Source organism: Ixodes scapularis, unplaced genomic scaffold, assembly GCF_016920785.2.
Source record: "Ixodes scapularis isolate PalLabHiFi unplaced genomic scaffold, ASM1692078v2 ptg000847l_1___fragment_2___debris__unscaffolded, whole genome shotgun sequence".
NCBI lineage: Eukaryota > Metazoa > Arthropoda > Arachnida > Ixodida > Ixodidae > Ixodes > Ixodes scapularis.
This window is the reverse complement of record NW_024610055.1, coordinates 86,789-103,503: the sequence shown is the minus strand read 5'-3', so window position 1 is coordinate 103,503 and position 16,715 is coordinate 86,789. Positions and strand designations below refer to the sequence as shown.

Sequence of the window (16,715 nt, the reverse complement as noted above, 5' to 3'; positions counted from 1 at the left end):
AGAAGTTTTGTTATACTGTAGTCATTTTCAATTCTCACAGATGTTGTTTATAGTGGTCTTGCAATATTTTCCTAAATAACGAATAGGAAAGTACAGCGACACTAAAAAGGGTTTTTCTAGTTGCTTGACTTTTGCCAAGCATTTTTAATTTTTTTTTAAATTTTAATCTTTGTCCCGAGAGAAAAAAAGAAAGCGAAGACTCTTAAGTCAGCTTACGTGTACGAATGCGAAAGAAATCCTACACGCAGCGCATTCCTACAAGCAGCGGGCCCCGTCTTCCTTTTTCACATGACGCTCTGGCGGTGACATCAAGCTCAACCACTGCGCAGGGGCGGCGCCCACGCCTACTCCACGGCTTCTGTGACGATGCGTCTACGTTGCTGTGCTTTTCTTAGTGATTTATTTCTGAGGCACGTCTACTTTGACCTTGACCGCCCCGACGGCTTCCTTGACAAAGCATCTGCGTTGCACTGCTTTTAGCCAATGGAAGTTTAGGTGCCGTTTCGCTCAACCAATGAGAATAAACCGACCTCACAAAGCGTTCCGCGCATGCGTGAAGCCGCCATAACTTTAGTTTTCAGAAGGCAGGTGACAGTGCCCGAGACAGCTCGTGCCTTCTCGTGCTCTAAACGCGCAGACCTCCGGCAAGGTTAACGCACGCGCAGAAAGACTAAAGTTCCCTCGAGGCATTGCGGCAGCGGTGGCCAAGTCAAACTGACTGGTGAGATCGGTGTATTGAGATGCAGTTTTGCGCTGCCACAAAATGAACTTAGGAGCTGTTACTTACGCTACAGAGAACGCTGGTCTCGTTCCATGCGAAATTTAATGGTTTCGCATTGCAACTTCTTCAAGAGTCTATAATAGAACTGCGTAATGTTTACATGCGTGCTGTGATATCGTATTTTTATTTTCCATAATCGGCGTTTAAATTGCCAAAGGAGAATTGTTTTAAAAGTCGGACACAGAAAGGAAAAGGGTAGAGGCGTTTGAACGCTGTATTTTAGTCGTTTTGCTTTAGTCATACTTTGTTATTTCATATATAAACATGCTAATCATTTTAGCCTCATTATTCTATATTCCAGGGGTTTTCGGCCGTTCCAGAGCTCAGTGCACCTCCTGTGCAGCGTCTCAAACTTTCTGGCTCTTGTTGGCAATCTGCGAGCGCCTGCAGTACATCGTCGCTACTTGAATGCGAGTATTTTATGAACCGCGGCGAACATGGCGTCGGCAATGGTGAACCGCCTGAGCTATCAGACGGAAAGTTGCGATGCTCCGAGAGCGCTTTTTGAAAGGCGCTGCGTAGGGTACGCCGAGCGCTGGAACAGCTTCGCAGGCGTTCCAAGGGCAAAAGATTCGTGACGAGAAAGCAGCGCCTTGCATCTTCAGCACACTAACAGTGCTACAAAATCCCCCACTCACACTTCAGCAGAGCGAGCGCGCTCGGCCAAATCGCGCCGCAGTCGGCTCCTGTTTCGCGATTGCTACGTCGTTGCTTAGCCTACTCTGATGACATGTTCACTGACATTCAAAACAGCTCTCTCGAGGCTGCATGCGGGTTAAACGTGCGAGCCCGTGCCGCCGCTCTGTACTTCAGCATGAAACGGGCTCACCGCCTAAAGGGGTGTTCAAACAGGATACAACAAAACATGTCGGGCGACACGACTCCGACAAATCGTGCGGCGCTCCGCTTCCGGTCATTTTTTCTTTGCCGGGGGAAACTTCCCCCCGTCACGGCGGCCTTGCTCTGGTCATCACGTGGATGCGGAGAGCCACTCACACGCTCTGTTGGCTGTCGGTGAATCGCTCAATGCCTCCGCCGTTTTTCAGGTCCCGAAAACGGCAAAGAGAATGACACGAAGGCGTCCTTCCCTTTTCCTGCTTGAAGTGAAACGCACGCTTCGACGAAGGAAGGTGAGTGACTCTCCGGACCCACGGGATGAGCAGATCAAGTCCGGCGCGGGGGAAACGAGCGAGATTTGACGGGGGGGAATTCCCGCCGGCAAAAAGAACGGCCGGAAGCGGAGCGCCAAACGATTAATGGGGGTCGTGTGGCCTGTCGATCTTTGTAGTGTCCTGTTTGGACGCCCCTTAGCGGGGGAGCCGTTTGATTAACCCGGTGCAGTTTGACGGTCACCGGTCAGCCGCTTGTGCAAAATGGTCACCCTTTTGAACAAATGGGCTACCCGCTTGCTCAAACAAGTCGGCGGTTTGCCAAAAAAAGTGTCCGAATTGACCCAACGAGTGACCCAAACGAGTAGCCCATTCGACCAAATGGACGACCCGGATTGCTCAAACGGGTGACCGGTATGGCTCCAAGGGGTGACCCGTTTGACAAACGTGTGACCAGTATGGCTAAATTTTTACCGATATGAACATGTTTACTTTCATATAGAAGCCGAGCTCTAATTAAAATATGTAAATCTCGTCAATATGTAGTGGTCTTCAGTATTATCCCAGAGGGATAACTACTCCAATTCGGGGGACTGAGAGGACTTTAGCGATAATCGAAGGTAACGACAAGGTGGGAGGGAATGGGATAAACAGGGGATTGATTTTTCACTGTTCTGTTTTCTTTGTATACTGTTAAATTTCGCGCCTGATGTATGCCCCCTTGGGGTGCTTCTGAGGCACAAATAAATTAAATTAAATGAAATTATTAAGATACACTACTGTAGCAATAATTTTTGTAGACTCCTACATACCTGTAGCCTTCCAAGGCAGCAATCTGCTCAGCACGGTGGGTCCAGTCAATGGCGTCTTCACTCTTGTCAAGCCACTTGTTGAGTTCAAGCCTGCTGCCTTCGACTAGGTCGCTCAGCACGATGTGTTTGAATCGACTGGAGGCCAAGAGCGCGCCCAAGAGGATCGGGCCACTGCCCACATCCAAGAGAGTCTCACCATGAGCCAGATCTATAAAAAACAGACCACCGTTTCATACTGCTTCATTACCAACAAATTCAGGCATACGATTTCTTTGCCAAAATTTGAAAGAGGCATCACAGTTCAGAAACATGCCGCCGTTCGTTCTCTAAATTAATGTGTCCACATAAGCCAGGTGAGATACAAAACGCATCGCCAAATACAGAATGAATGTCGCAAGGGGACCTATATCAAAGCTATACCTTAATAATGGCCGTGTAAATCGGGCAGAAGTAGGCGGTCCGCCTGACAGGGGTATAACGTTATTGTAGACCGGAGACTCTAGAGTCTAAATTTGGAAAAGGCCTCGAGTGAAATCATGGGGATCCTTTGTAATTCAATAACCTTCACCTTTCGCGGATCCTGCTAACGTTGTCTGATGTGGGCATTCGTTGTACCTGGCAGGGGCGGATTCATGGTCAGGTTTGGCCGGGGGAGGAGGGGGGGGGGGGGCCGGAGGGCAGGGTTGCAGGGAGTTGGCGCTACGGTCGAAACGTGGCTCAGATCTCTCTGGCTCACCTAATGTTTTTATGTCACTAAAAACTAATATTTTTCTTTATAAAAAAAACTGGTGTTAGTCGATACTTTATTAGCAGCAAGCGTGCCTTGGGAGCTTTAAGGTAAAGCGGTCGGCTCCCCGCCCCCCCCCCCCCCCCACATGTGCCTATGGTACCTGGGCTGCGTACGTTGTCGCAATGCCTTCTAGAAAGTAAAGCCGTAGTGCTTAATTTTCGGTGTCACCTGAACAAGAACACTGGGCACAGTTTGAACAGGTGCGCAAAATCAGCGTTGGACGGTGATTTAAGTCACAGTAATAAAGCTAAGAGTCACAAACGAACGCTTGCACAACACGAGTGTTCCAATTTTGTCGCGTTTGAAGTTTCTTTGAGTGAAGGCGAAATTCTAGCATTACGCTCTGCAGGTGTTAGATGTAGCGTTGCGGCGAAAATAGCTGGTAGAGAGCAGGAGACCCATAAAGCGTTTAAAACCCTCGACGCTTTCGGTATCTTCTCGCACCATATAACGCAAACCCGGCTCATAATGCACGTGATTAATATGAAGTGGTTGAATGAACACTTAAGTCTAGTCAAATAGTTGCAAACCTTTGAGGAACCTTTTCATTCTATTGGGGCGTTTTCTCTGCAGTTATGTCTCGTTTATATAGACCCCGTTAATATGAACACCCCAAATTATGTAAGAAATTTTGAGAGACCAATATTTCGGTGTGCAACTCTGTCCCCGTTAAAATGGAAACCAGCACTCTAGAGCATAGTGTCCCCGAGATATGTGGTGGAAAGAGCAGCGGCGACCTACAATGGCCAGCGTGAAGACGGATGGCGTTGATATCCGCAAGGCCGAAGCAGAGTGCTGCAGTTGAATTACGTAGAAGAACCAGTCGAAAACGCTTGGCGAAGCTGTGAGGCAAGCCGAGAAGAGAGTCAAGGAGATAGGAGCAAGGCAAGGCGAGAGGAATAAATAAAGATGTCGGGGGAGAAGCGGAAACGGTCAGAGATAATCTCATGTGTCAAACGTAAACAAACAGAGCTTTCTGCTCATTAACCAAAACAGTTATTTGCGAATTGTAGTGTGACACCTTCCGCATCTGGTAGTTAGTGAGAGGGGAGTAAAAAAAAAAAACCTTGCCATTGATCTCGCGAAGTCGACGGCTCATAGAATTCCGAAAGACTCCGACAAAAGGATGAGCATGGCAACATCCGGCTGAAGACTTTGCTTACGGCCAGTTGCGGTTTTCGAACCACTGGAGGAAGCTATCGACATCTTATTCTTAAAAATGCCTTTGTGGGCAATGCTGTGAGCAACAAGATGCCACAAGACAACGAAAAAAACATTTTGGCACCACACTGGGTAAGCTTATAATTCTGAGTACCTTTTTTTTAAACGCGATGTAATAAAGCTTTCTTATATCTGAGCTGTTCCTCTAAAACTTCTTGTTTTTTTTAAACTGTCGTTGTAGTCATTCTCATGCAATTCAGCATCAAAAGTAAAGCACCGGTACATTTCAATTGACTTTATTTTAATATTCGTAATTTGCACGGCTTCATCGAGGAATTCAGCACTTCAACTACTCGAGGCGATGGCTCAGCAGGTTTAAAGCAAGCCATGAAATTTAAAGCCATTGTATTTGTGGAGAGGGTGGTGTAGTGATGTAGGATTTATGCTTGCGCGGGACCACCATATACTGCGGTGGGGACAAAGAAGAGGAAGAATAATAAAGCCAGTAAATGGGAATGGCTGCTCCATTTTCATTGCGCCTGCCGCGGTAGCACTATGTGTATTCATCACACTTGCAACGAGGTGTGCCAGGCAGTCTCCAACTACGGTTCTGGTAAGTATCCACCCTCCAGGACCTCACAGTGCGCCGGCGCTACACCACAAGCAGCGAGCTTCACAGCCAAGCCTACGGTTCTCCACTAACGATGACCCTGATCCCAACCTCAGAGCACCCTTTTGACTTGAATGCCACTTACGCAACTAATATCGGCTCCGAATGGCGAAAGTGTATAACTCGCTTCGAAAACTTCTTCATCGCTTTCGATGTGAAGAATGACGTCTGCTCTGCCATCGACGACGTGATCACAGCGCTGAACGGATCAGCAGTTTTCAGCAAACTTGATCTAAAAGATGGGTACCACCAACTAGAACTTGATAATGAATCAAGAACAATCACAGAATTTGCAACACACAACAAACTGTACTGCTACAAACGACTTATATTTGGAATTAATGCAGCTGCCGAGATTGTCCAAAAAACCATTCGTCAAGTGCACTCTACGGCATATCTCACGTCCTCAACATCAGTGATGAAGTACTCGTGTTTGGCAAGTCAAAGGATGAGCATGATCAGGCTCTCCAAGCAACTCACGAAAGGTTGACAGAGAACGGCCTCACAGTTAATAAAAAAAAAAAATATCTCTTCGCACAAAGAACACTCTGTTTTCTCGGCGATATCTTCTCTGCTTCTGGAATCAGAAAAGACCCCCAGAAGGTTGCGGCACTAAAAAAAATGCCAGCCCCTGCCAACGCTCATGAAGTTCGAAGTCTCCTTGTCGCTGTAAATTACAGCGGACGCTTCCTACCTAACCGTTCTGACATAACATACCCTCTTCGGCTTGTCACAAAAAAGGACACCAAGTGGGTGAGGGGACCAGAAGAGCAAGCTGCTTTGGATACGCTGAAAGAAAAGCTGTCCGAATTACCCAACCTTGTCTTTTTGACGGTACAAGGGAAATAATTGTCATCGTCGACGCGTCGCCTGTTGGCCTTGGAGCCATCCTAGCACAGAAGGAAGACAACAACACCGAGATTGTCGCGTATGCTAGTCGCGCTTTGACCCCCACTGAAGCACGGTACTTCAGATTGAACGTGAATTGCTTGCATTCGTCTGGGGGCTGAGCATTTTCATCTGTATTTTTACGGCAACAGCGTTCTTATTCGTACAGACCACAAACCCCTTGTGTCCATCCTCACCAGCCCACAGGCGTGTCCGTCTGCACGAATTGAACGCCTCGTGTTGAGACTTCAACAGTAGAACTTTAGAGTGTGGCACACGTGTGGAATCAAAACAACTCGGATTACTGTCTCGCCACCCCATGCCGCGCACTCCTGTTGACGCCCGCCTGGCTCATAGCACTAATGCATATGTCAACTTCATCGCCCACCACAACATTTCCGAAGCCATGACTCATGCAGAAGTAGCGGCCGCTACTATAAACGACCCTTATATACAAAAGGTGATTCCGGCCCTCAGCAATCCTGCCAGGTGGAACGACCCAGCACTCAGGGAGTTTATATCCGTATAGCAGGAGCTCTCTCTGACGGTCAGCGGCCTACTACTGAAAGGAAATTGCCTCGTTCTACCGGCTTCTTTCCAGCAACAGGCGATATCTCTCGCTCACATTGGGTACCAGGGCTTCCCCAAAACGAAAGCGCTCATGAAGCGAAAAGTATCGTTTCCCCACTTAGACAGAATTGTACAAACTACTCTCAAGAACTGTATGGCATGTCAGGCAACCAGGGTTAGGTGGTATCGTGATACAAATGTATCGCGATAGTATTTTAGAAATACATTTCGTTTCTGTATTTCTGTACCGCGATACATTTTTTCCACCAGTATCTATATTCGTGTATCAGAATACATTTGGAATGTTTCTTTGTATCACGATACAATCAGGATGAAATGTATTTCGTTACATTTCTTAGGAAATACTCCCCCTCTCCCCCCTCCCCCAAAAAAAACAAACAAAAAAAAAACACAAGTCCAAACGCTCTTTTTTTTTACTTCTGAGGGCACCAGGTTCAAAGAGATGCTGAAACATCGTTACTATGCTGACCAACGTTCCTTCCGATTCTCCAAACTGTTTTTCTATGCATCCTGTTATCTCTTATGAGAAGTGTTGCGTAGTCGGGGATTCGAACCAGGTGACGTGCCAGGAGTGGAGTCGGAGCATCTTCTGGCGCAGGTCTCTAGGTCGGGATTTCATGAGTCATAGCTTACTGGCAGCCAATGACCGCTGCTGACCGTCTCTGTTGCCTTAGCGTACACAGTACACCCATCCTGCAAAGCTGAGTCACAGTCCGTTGCAGCACGAGCCTGGCGGTCGTTGACTTGAAATAGTAGGATGACTCACGCAGTGAAGTTCAACAAATGTCCGAATGCGTCTGCGCCAGTAATATTGCACGGGTCTAGGGTACGTCATCAGCCGACGTGAACATGACCCGCTGCCCTGGTGATCCGAAAGCCAGGAAGGAGGCCAGACGTGGCCTCGCTGTGCCGACCCGGATTTTGTACACCTGCAACTCGTCTCGAGCGCGCTGTTTCTCGGAGAGCTCGCACCTGTGCAGGCAATATCAGGTCGCAACCCCCGATGTATCTGTTTGGATGATGCTAGGTGAAACTTGAGGACTGCAATTTATGCGTCGGTGGTGGAGGGTCGGCAAGAAGGACGTTCACAACAGGGATGCCACCGTATCGTTTTTTCAACCGTAACAGAAGTTAAAGTTGAAAAACCTTAACTTCTGTTAAGGTTTTTCAACCTTCTGTTACACGTGTCTTAGGGAAAAGACCCTAAGACAGGTGTTCCAGGATGCTTCAGGTGGTCCACCATTCTCAAGAATTCCAAATGACAGTGCCTGCACGATCTTCAACGAGGTAACCTACAACGAAAATACGTATTTTCCTTTCATACAGCAGCGTGGTAAGGTTTCATGTTCACGGCCCCACCTACAGATAAAGAATACCAGTTCATTCCACCGTGACGTCATGTGATCGATGTTGACAGGAGTGTCCTTATTGGGCAGGGGCGTGGTAAGGTTTTGATGGGATTTAGGGTGACAGAATATATTTAGGGGTCGAAGTCTTTTCGCGTGCCTCGTCAGACTGACAGGATGTCGGGAGGAACCATGGTCAGTCCTTAATGGAACGTTTTTTTTCTTCTTTTTGAGCCCATTAAAGACTCCTCGTCGCCCGAAACCACTACCTTCAAGGCAAAGTGCCAAGCCTACGAGAAAGTAATTTCGGGATCAAAAACTTCTACTTCAAGCTTCATCTCAGTTAGCGTCTCAAGCAAATTGAAAAATGTAATGCAGTATCAGTATTTCTGTATTTGTATTTCTGCCCTCTCCTAAAATGTATTCCTGTATTTGTATTTCCAAAGATGTTTTGTCTCTATTAGAACGTATTTCCGATGCGTATCGCGGTACATCTTTACAGATATATTTTAGTATCAGCATTTTAACTACTACTTTCATGTATCCCAGCATCTGTACTTCAAAATACATTTTTGAGTATTTCTGCCCAACCCTGCAGGCAATTATCCAACATCGCCACTCGGACCCCGTCACGATTCCATCGAAACAAAATCAACCATGGGATGCACTCTCACTGGACTTCGCGGGGCCTTTCTAACGGCAAATACATAATGGACCCAATGGATTATACGTCACGCCGCCCCCTTGTGGCGGTATTATCATCGTTGGCGGCCCCAACGGTCATCAGCAACCTTATGAAGGTCTTCAGTACTTTCGGGATCCCTAGGGTCGTCAAACCTGATAACGGGCATTCATTTAAAAGCCTTAATTTCAAAAAACGTTCGCTGACTCGCTAGGATTTTGCCATCAAAGCATCACGCCGTGCTGGCCGCAAGCGAATGGTGAGGTTGTGCGATTCATGCGCTCACTTAAGCGATTTATACAAACGACAATGTTGGAAAACTCTACGTGAACTTTCGAATTGAGTAAATTTTTAATAGCCCATAGGGCGACACCTCACTCAACAACGGTGAAAACACCCTTTGAACTACTCTTCGGAAGACCCAAAAGCTAATTCCTTCCCGATGCCACAGGCACTAACAACATGCCACAGGCATGGCAACACACGGATTACCTAACGAACCTCGATTATACAGTGAAGGACGACGACCGGCTCCGGAAGCTGAACAACAGCTCGACGTGGAGAAGGACAAAAGAGACCAGCAATTCGTTGAAGCCCCTGCCCTTGATCTATCAGGAACAGCATGACCAGTTCGTACGAGGTGCTCTCCTGCAAGACTCAGGGACTACGTGTGCTCCTAATAAGCCTTTCGCTCTGTTCATTTCTTTGCTTCTCGGAGGAAGTGATGTAGTGATGTAGGATTTATGCTTGAGCGGGACCCCCGTATATTGTGGTGGGGACAAAGAAGAGGAAGAAGAATACAGCCAGTGAATGGGAATGGCTGCTCTATGATCATTCTGCCCGTCGCGGTAGCACTCTGTTTATTCATCACACTTGCTACGCTACAGGTGCGAGCTTAAATACAGCCCCACTGGCCGATGGTCGGAAGCATCTTGCAGAACTCCTCTCGAAGCATTCTCGATAAGGCATTTATATATTCCATAAGACAGTTTGATTCTACAAATTGAACTTTACTTCAACCTTACATCTGGACCTGTTCCTGTAGCGAAACGTAGCAAAAAAAATATGCTGGGATTTATGTGCAAGGTTAGCAGGGCTCATAAGTGGAAGCCGATCGTTTTGGCTAAGGCGGAGTGACGACATTTTTTTTGGAAAGACATTTGACCCGAACATTTACTGCTCCTGCAATTGCAACAAGGAAGTATGGATTACAGCAATATATATGAAAGGTACTTGACAAGATTTGACCGTTTGTTGAAAGTGAGAAGAGACAGCTGTTTTGTTGTTTCGTAACTTTTTATGCTGCTCTGTTTCCGCGAAATTGAGAAATTGATGTTGTTTCCACACAACATGACTGCCAAATACAGTGCTTAGAGGTGGCAACCATCCAAGTGGTTAAAGCTTACTACAGTACTGAACTTGTACGGCACAAAATCTTACACACGGAAGCAAATAAACCAAAAAAATATTGACTTGAGGTGATGCTCCCAAACGTTAAAAAGGGTGTGTGACGCGGTGACGCCTCAGACAATTATAAACTGCTGGCGGCAAACAGAAATTTTCGCCTAGAACGCTGTTATGAAAGAGGAAGTCTCGACTGATGATCTTCCAGTCGTGACATTTTGGAAAACACTCCGACAGCTGGGTAAAAAAACCGGATGTAGACGCATCAACTCTCTTACATATAGACAAGGACGACAGCACCTGGGCGTCCTTGACGGACGAGCAGATCACTGAGCTGGTCAGCGGATGCCCTCCTCGGTAACACCAACTTGAAGAAAACTCTACGACGAAAACAGTAGCTGATAAAGAAGAAAATAGACCAACCGTAACTTTCCGTGCAGTTAACCGCGGATTGGTAACAGCTGTCACGGATACCTTGAGCAAGAAGGATGTAGAGAAGGTACACTTCAAGTTTCGGTTGTGGTGCTCTTTCAAGACAGACGTAGGCTCGGAAGTGCTGTCCGTACGAAAATACACCTTGTCTTTTTTTAGCTAAATAAGAAATGTCGTTTTTGTTGCTGCGCCGGGTTAATACCTCGGCGACCGTGATTCTCTCTAATGGATGACTCACGCCATGGACTAATTTTTTAGGGAACTGAGGCATGCAGTTAACGAGACATGATTTTACCGGCTTTCAAAAAATGTTGTCTAAGTTTCAATACCCCCTGGAAAGAGGCCATGTTTGTCTCGTAAGCTAACGGCACCACTTAACAGATTCAAGCACTTTATTCTCCAATTCGCGTCTCCAGCACGTTTCCATGCTCCCATCCAGGAGCATTGGGCACGCGCAGTTTGGAACACGCAACGCTAGTTAAAACACACTTCCGTTCGCTCGTATACGCAGTACTAAAACTGTTATTTCACCGGTTTCAAACGCCAATGTAACGTGATGCAGTAAGCAGACGTGCAAGCGGGTAGGCGTTCCTTCAAACCGGAAAGGCTGAGATTGGGAAAACGACGTTGCGTAAAAATTAAAGAAACCAAAGGCTCTGTAAAGTTTCGTAATTAATAAAAAAATCATAAACTAATTTTTTTTTTTTTTTTTTTTTTACGGGGGCATTTGGTTTGGAAGTACTGGCGGCGACTTTGGAAGTTTTGCCGATTGTCGAAGATCGCGAGCTTGATAGCACCATATGATCTACCCACAATTTATGTGATTGTATATGAATTTCTCAGAGTAGCTAGAAGAATTTCATTAATTTTAGATTATTTAGTTTGTGACTTGTTAATTAAATATGCCGCAATTAGCACCAGTAATGATTATTTGCTTACTTTTGATTGCATAGCTGTTCGCGCGCTTGAAATAATGTCATAAGCAACGAGTGATATTAGATTTTGAAAATCTACGTATTAAAACATCTTAATTATATTATTAATATTAATACAAAATGCGGCAATGCATGCCCGTAATAAACGCGATGATCACAAAAATACGCCATTGAACCATAATAGTCTTCTCAGAAAGGTCTAATTTTGTTTTCTTTTTATCATATAGAAAACTTTGTTATCATTATCAAGAAAGTCATACAGTCAAACACTGAATGATAAAGTCCCGTGCGTCACGCGATGCTTTTAAAAACACACACACACTTCTGCTTTCTGACTTCGGCCTCTGTCTCGGTTTTTGTAGTGAGAACAGTTTCATACTTTGTACGTTTTGTGCACATCATCTAAACTAATCCCCCGTGGCAATAATTTGCTAAATTCGGATATAAATTTGGAAATAATATTAAATCAATTAATCATCTAAATACCACAAAATCTATTAAAATGTTCATTGTTCCACGTGACCCTGCTATCTTGAGTGATTAATGAATCCTAAGTTAGTACCTGTAACAATTAATTAAATAAAAAATAAAGTTGTTTCGTTCTAAAATTCAAACCTGCCTTCTCACGTAAATATTACGCTTGATACCGGTTTTGTCTTCAGTATAAAGAGGTGACCTGCGCTGATAACACACTAGCTTCCTCGCATAAGCGGGAATAACTTGTGTGGCTCAGTGAAGCCAGCACACAAGACAGGCTCAGCAACTGGTACACCGGCACACCTGTCCGGTCCTCGCTAAAACTGCCGTTTTGGAAAACGAGTGGTGCCATCTAGAGTGCATTGGAGTCGCGAATATTCACATTGTTCGCTCTACTGGGTGGTATTCGGGTGAATACTCTCTGACATGAACATAGTTACAGTTGTGCACACAGGGACAAGGACAGAGAAGAGGAACACGTTTGACGACAGACAAGCGCACACTCACAACTCATGTATTAACGAAAGAAGAAAATAAAGTTATACATGAGTTGTGAGTGTGCGCCTGTCTGTCGTCTATGTGTTCCTCTTCTCTGTCCTTGTCCCTGTGTGCGCAACTGTAACTATGTTAAGTAACTACCAACTAGCCCAACTGTCTACTCTACTACAGTTTACTCTCTGACATTCATATCTGGCTCGATAGTGTCCTTGGGAGATCATGGCTCTTTTCTCGATCTATTGATTTTAAAAATTTAATCAATTAATGACTAACCGATTGAATTATGTAATTTTTTGTCCTCACAAAAATTGTAGGCTTTGGGGAAACATCATCGCTCTTATATATATAGTTCTCGCATTGGCACAGGCAACAAAAAAAGGGGATGCAGTGCCGAGCAAGTTTTGATTGCAGTGCCCACCACCATGTCCGCCGCAGAGGGAGCTAAGGAAAGATGACAATTTGGAACCAACAATCCCTACAGGAAGCGAGAAGATGAAACAGTTGCACCGTGACGCAGATTCCTCGTGAACGGCCCAATACCGAAATCGCATCCAGTGATATAGAAAGAAAAAAAAATAAACCAGCGCGTTTGGCATAGACGTTGAAAACTCAGAACTCGCTTGTCTTCTGTGTGCTAGGAGTAGAGCTTCGCTTAACGTTTAACGATATGTTGTGCCAGGGGGTTCAAATCGGACCTGTAAGAGCAAGATTTGGAGCGCAGACAAAGTTATGTAGAAGAGAGCGGCGAATGAAATATACTTAACGAAATTTTAATGTTGTATTTTGTGTTTTTTTTTTTTTCGTAGGCAAGCGCACACGAACACCAGCTTTTCTGTAAGGTTGGGCTATTCTCCGTGTTCAAAGCGTGAAGAGACATGTTACAGCTGAACGCAGTAGCAGACTCTCTGTAACGGCTTTCGTCACTGAGGTGCGAAACCAGAAATGGAAGGGTGTCAACCATCGCAATAGAGGCGCGTGATCGGCTCTTTTTTATTCGGCATAATTTTTCCTTTTCATCTGGGAAGAAATTTTTAATTCTTGGTAAGTATTTTTACACCTAGAATTGTTCAGTTCCTTTTCGGTTATATCTGCAGTAGTATTTCCATTCCATTGAATATTGTATAGGTCTTTGTTTCTCTTGTTGTTGTTGTTGTTGTTGTTGTTTTTTTGTCAGCATTGGGGATCATTTACAAATTCCTCTGTTTAGCACTGTGCTGTCATGAGGATTATGCGATTGCGATATGAAAGGTGTCAGCCCGGTACCTTTGTAATAAGGACTTAAAGTTAACGATAGAAGTTTATTTTAAATAGAATTTGTAGTTGTTACATAGCGCGTACAACATTTAATAAACCAAAAATACGCACACACAAGTAAAGCCTGGGAAGATATCCAAATCTACGCTATAGGGTGTGCACATAACAATGAAGCTTTGTTTTTCACAGATAATTTAGATTAGAATTATTATATGTATTGGTAATAAATGTACATATATTTTCGTGATTACATATCTATCGATGACCCCGTTTTATTTTCTGTCTATCTCAGTCAGCTTATGAAACGACTTGTCACCATTTACCACAACCTTTCAGCATTTCTGTTCTGTTCGATTTCGAAACTGGAAGCCTGCCGATCGGACGTACTACAGTAGCGAAAGCTAACCAGTCAGTCAAATGCCTGCGCCAAAACACATCCGGTGACATATATCAAAGCACTGCCTTCTTAAGGTACTCACGAAAGTCCGGTTGTAATGCGGGAATTATGTCATTGCTTCTGATAAACCGGAGTATAACGTCATTGATTAAAAACGGGTCGCATCCTTTCGACAATAAAAATAATTTAAACCCCATTTATGAAGACTGGGAAATTATTTATTTATTTATTTAAGATACCCTCAGGCCATCGGCATTACAGAGGGGAGTGGGGGGGTTAGTGGCAGTAGTACACTTTGCAGCTCAATCTGAGCAGTATAGATTATTTATGGCAGTTCTAAATAAGTTCTAAACTTGCAGCAGAAAGCCCGTTTGAAATCATGTCCCTGTGCAAGCGTACTTCGCATCCGGCCCAAATATTCTTCGATGTGTGGTCTACCGTCTCGACAAGAATGAGGGCCCTGAGGAGGTCCTCGACAACCTCTACACTGCCTCTCACAAGGTGCTGCAGGCCAGGTGCTTGGGCACCAACGGTACCTTTCTGCTAACTCTTGAAGGCCCGGGCTCACTTCCCACGCACTTTTATTACCACGGGTCCGTCGTCGCCCCTAAGCCTTTCCAGCCGCGACGTATGTATTGCTACAACTGTCTTCGTGAAGGCCACATCCAGAAGGCGTGCCCTAATCCTACTGCAGTTCAGACCTCCCCTGAAGGAGCAGCCGCCCCCAAGTGCGCCCTATGCAAGTCTGATGACCACGAAATTACGTCACCCCTCTGTCCACGTAAACGTCGTGTACCGCGTCGTCAGCCGCCTCCTGGCACCATGGCTAACCGATTTGCCCTCCTCGCTACAGAAGACGACGAAGAATTCCCACCGCTAACATCCGATTCATCGGTCCCATGTACGTACGCACAGAAGGCTCGTGCACTGACGTCACGGAAAGCATCTCGCCAAACCGTCTCGCCGTCGCTACCGAAGATAGCCGACTCCGACGAGTTCGCTTCACTTGATCAGGCGATAGAAAAAACGAAACAACACCTCGCAGAGCTGACGCGCCTCAGGCGTCAGCGGCAACCCCATACGGCGGCCTCCGCTCCGCTGACTGTTCCAGCATCACAGCTCTCGACAACCGCTAACCCCAAGCCCGCGGCCGCCCCGGTGGCTGCGATAATGACCCTCCTTCATCAGCTGATGGCCATGATCGCATCAGCTTTCAACCTTCCCAATGGCCATTAATACATCATCCATCGTGGTGCAATGGAACTGCCGAGGTTTGACCTCTAAAGTAACTGAAATTAACCTTCGCATAAAAGAAGGCAAGCTGTTTCCCTGGGCCTTTCTCCTCCAGGAGCATAATGCCTTATGTCGCATATCTGGTTTCTGTGGCTACCATACTCCTTCGATTCCGGACCGCCGTCACATAGATAATAGCCTCTACCCTGGCAAAGCTGCGGTTTATGTAAACTCCTCAGTACCCCACACGTCTCTGAATCTACAGAAATGGTGCAACACTCGCCAAGAGGTCGTCGCTACCCTCACCCAACCTGCCCGCACCCCTGTGATTCTTGTGTCATATTACGGCCGGCCCTCCTCCTCATCCCCCAACCTAGGCTGGCTTCGTCATCTCCGAGCTGCACACCCCAGCGTTCCTATCCTTGTGGGCGGTGATTTCAATGGCGCCCACTCCGCTTGGGGTTACTCTGCAGACAGCCCACGGGGTACTCATATAAACGACACGTTTTCGGACCGTAACTTCCTCCTCCTCAACCTGCCAGGCACCCATACCCGACCACGCGCTGGCTTGTCGTCACCCGACCTCACATGGTGGCTTGGACCAAGCAATCCACGCTGGCACGTTGAACCCGATACCTGGGGCAGTGATCACGCTCCGATTTTTATCCACCTCGCTGAAACGCAACTTCGCAAGTTACGGCGCTTCGTTCGCACCACGTCGTGGGATGCCGTACGCGCCGATGATCGCACAACGACGCTCACCCCAGCGACGGCGTTACAAACGCTGTCTACGGTACTGTCGGCACACACAACCAAAACAACGGTTGACGAAGACCAACCAAATCCAGACACCTACCTCCTCAATCTATGGGCGCACCGTAGGCAAGCGGACCTTTACGTATCACGGAACCCGGATGACAGCTCAGCCCTGGTCGCGTTACACAAGGTTACAGCCAAAGCTCGCCAATATGGAAAACAACTTTGCCGTTCCCGTTGGTTGGATTGGTGTGACTGCCTCTCTTCAACCCGGGGGAACAGACATCTGTGGCGAGTATTCCACGCCATGGAAAAGTCCCCCACAGTTAAAGACTATGCCGAGAGCATCCGCCTAGCCATGGCACTGGACGAGGACGCGTTTGCCCAGCAAGCGGCAGCTCACTTCTTCCCGCATCACGACCGTCCTGCCATTCCGCCACCTCCCAATCCGGTTGAAGATTCGGAGGACCCCGCTGCATCTGATTTCACTTTGGCCGAA

The 16,715-nt window shown here is 46.4% G+C and overlaps 1 protein-coding gene across 1 annotated transcript in view; it reads right to left on the bottom strand.

Moving 5' to 3' along the window:
* Nucleotides 1–16,715, bottom strand: part of LOC115320170 (indolethylamine N-methyltransferase-like) — a 65,037-nt gene that overhangs the window by 15,576 nt on the left and 32,746 nt on the right. Inside the window, exon 4 of the mRNA XM_042287998.1 lies at nt 2,703–2,910. Coding sequence (XP_042143932.1) covers nt 2,703–2,910 — 208 coding nt within the window. The remainder of the gene's footprint in view (nt 1–2,702; nt 2,911–16,715) is intronic.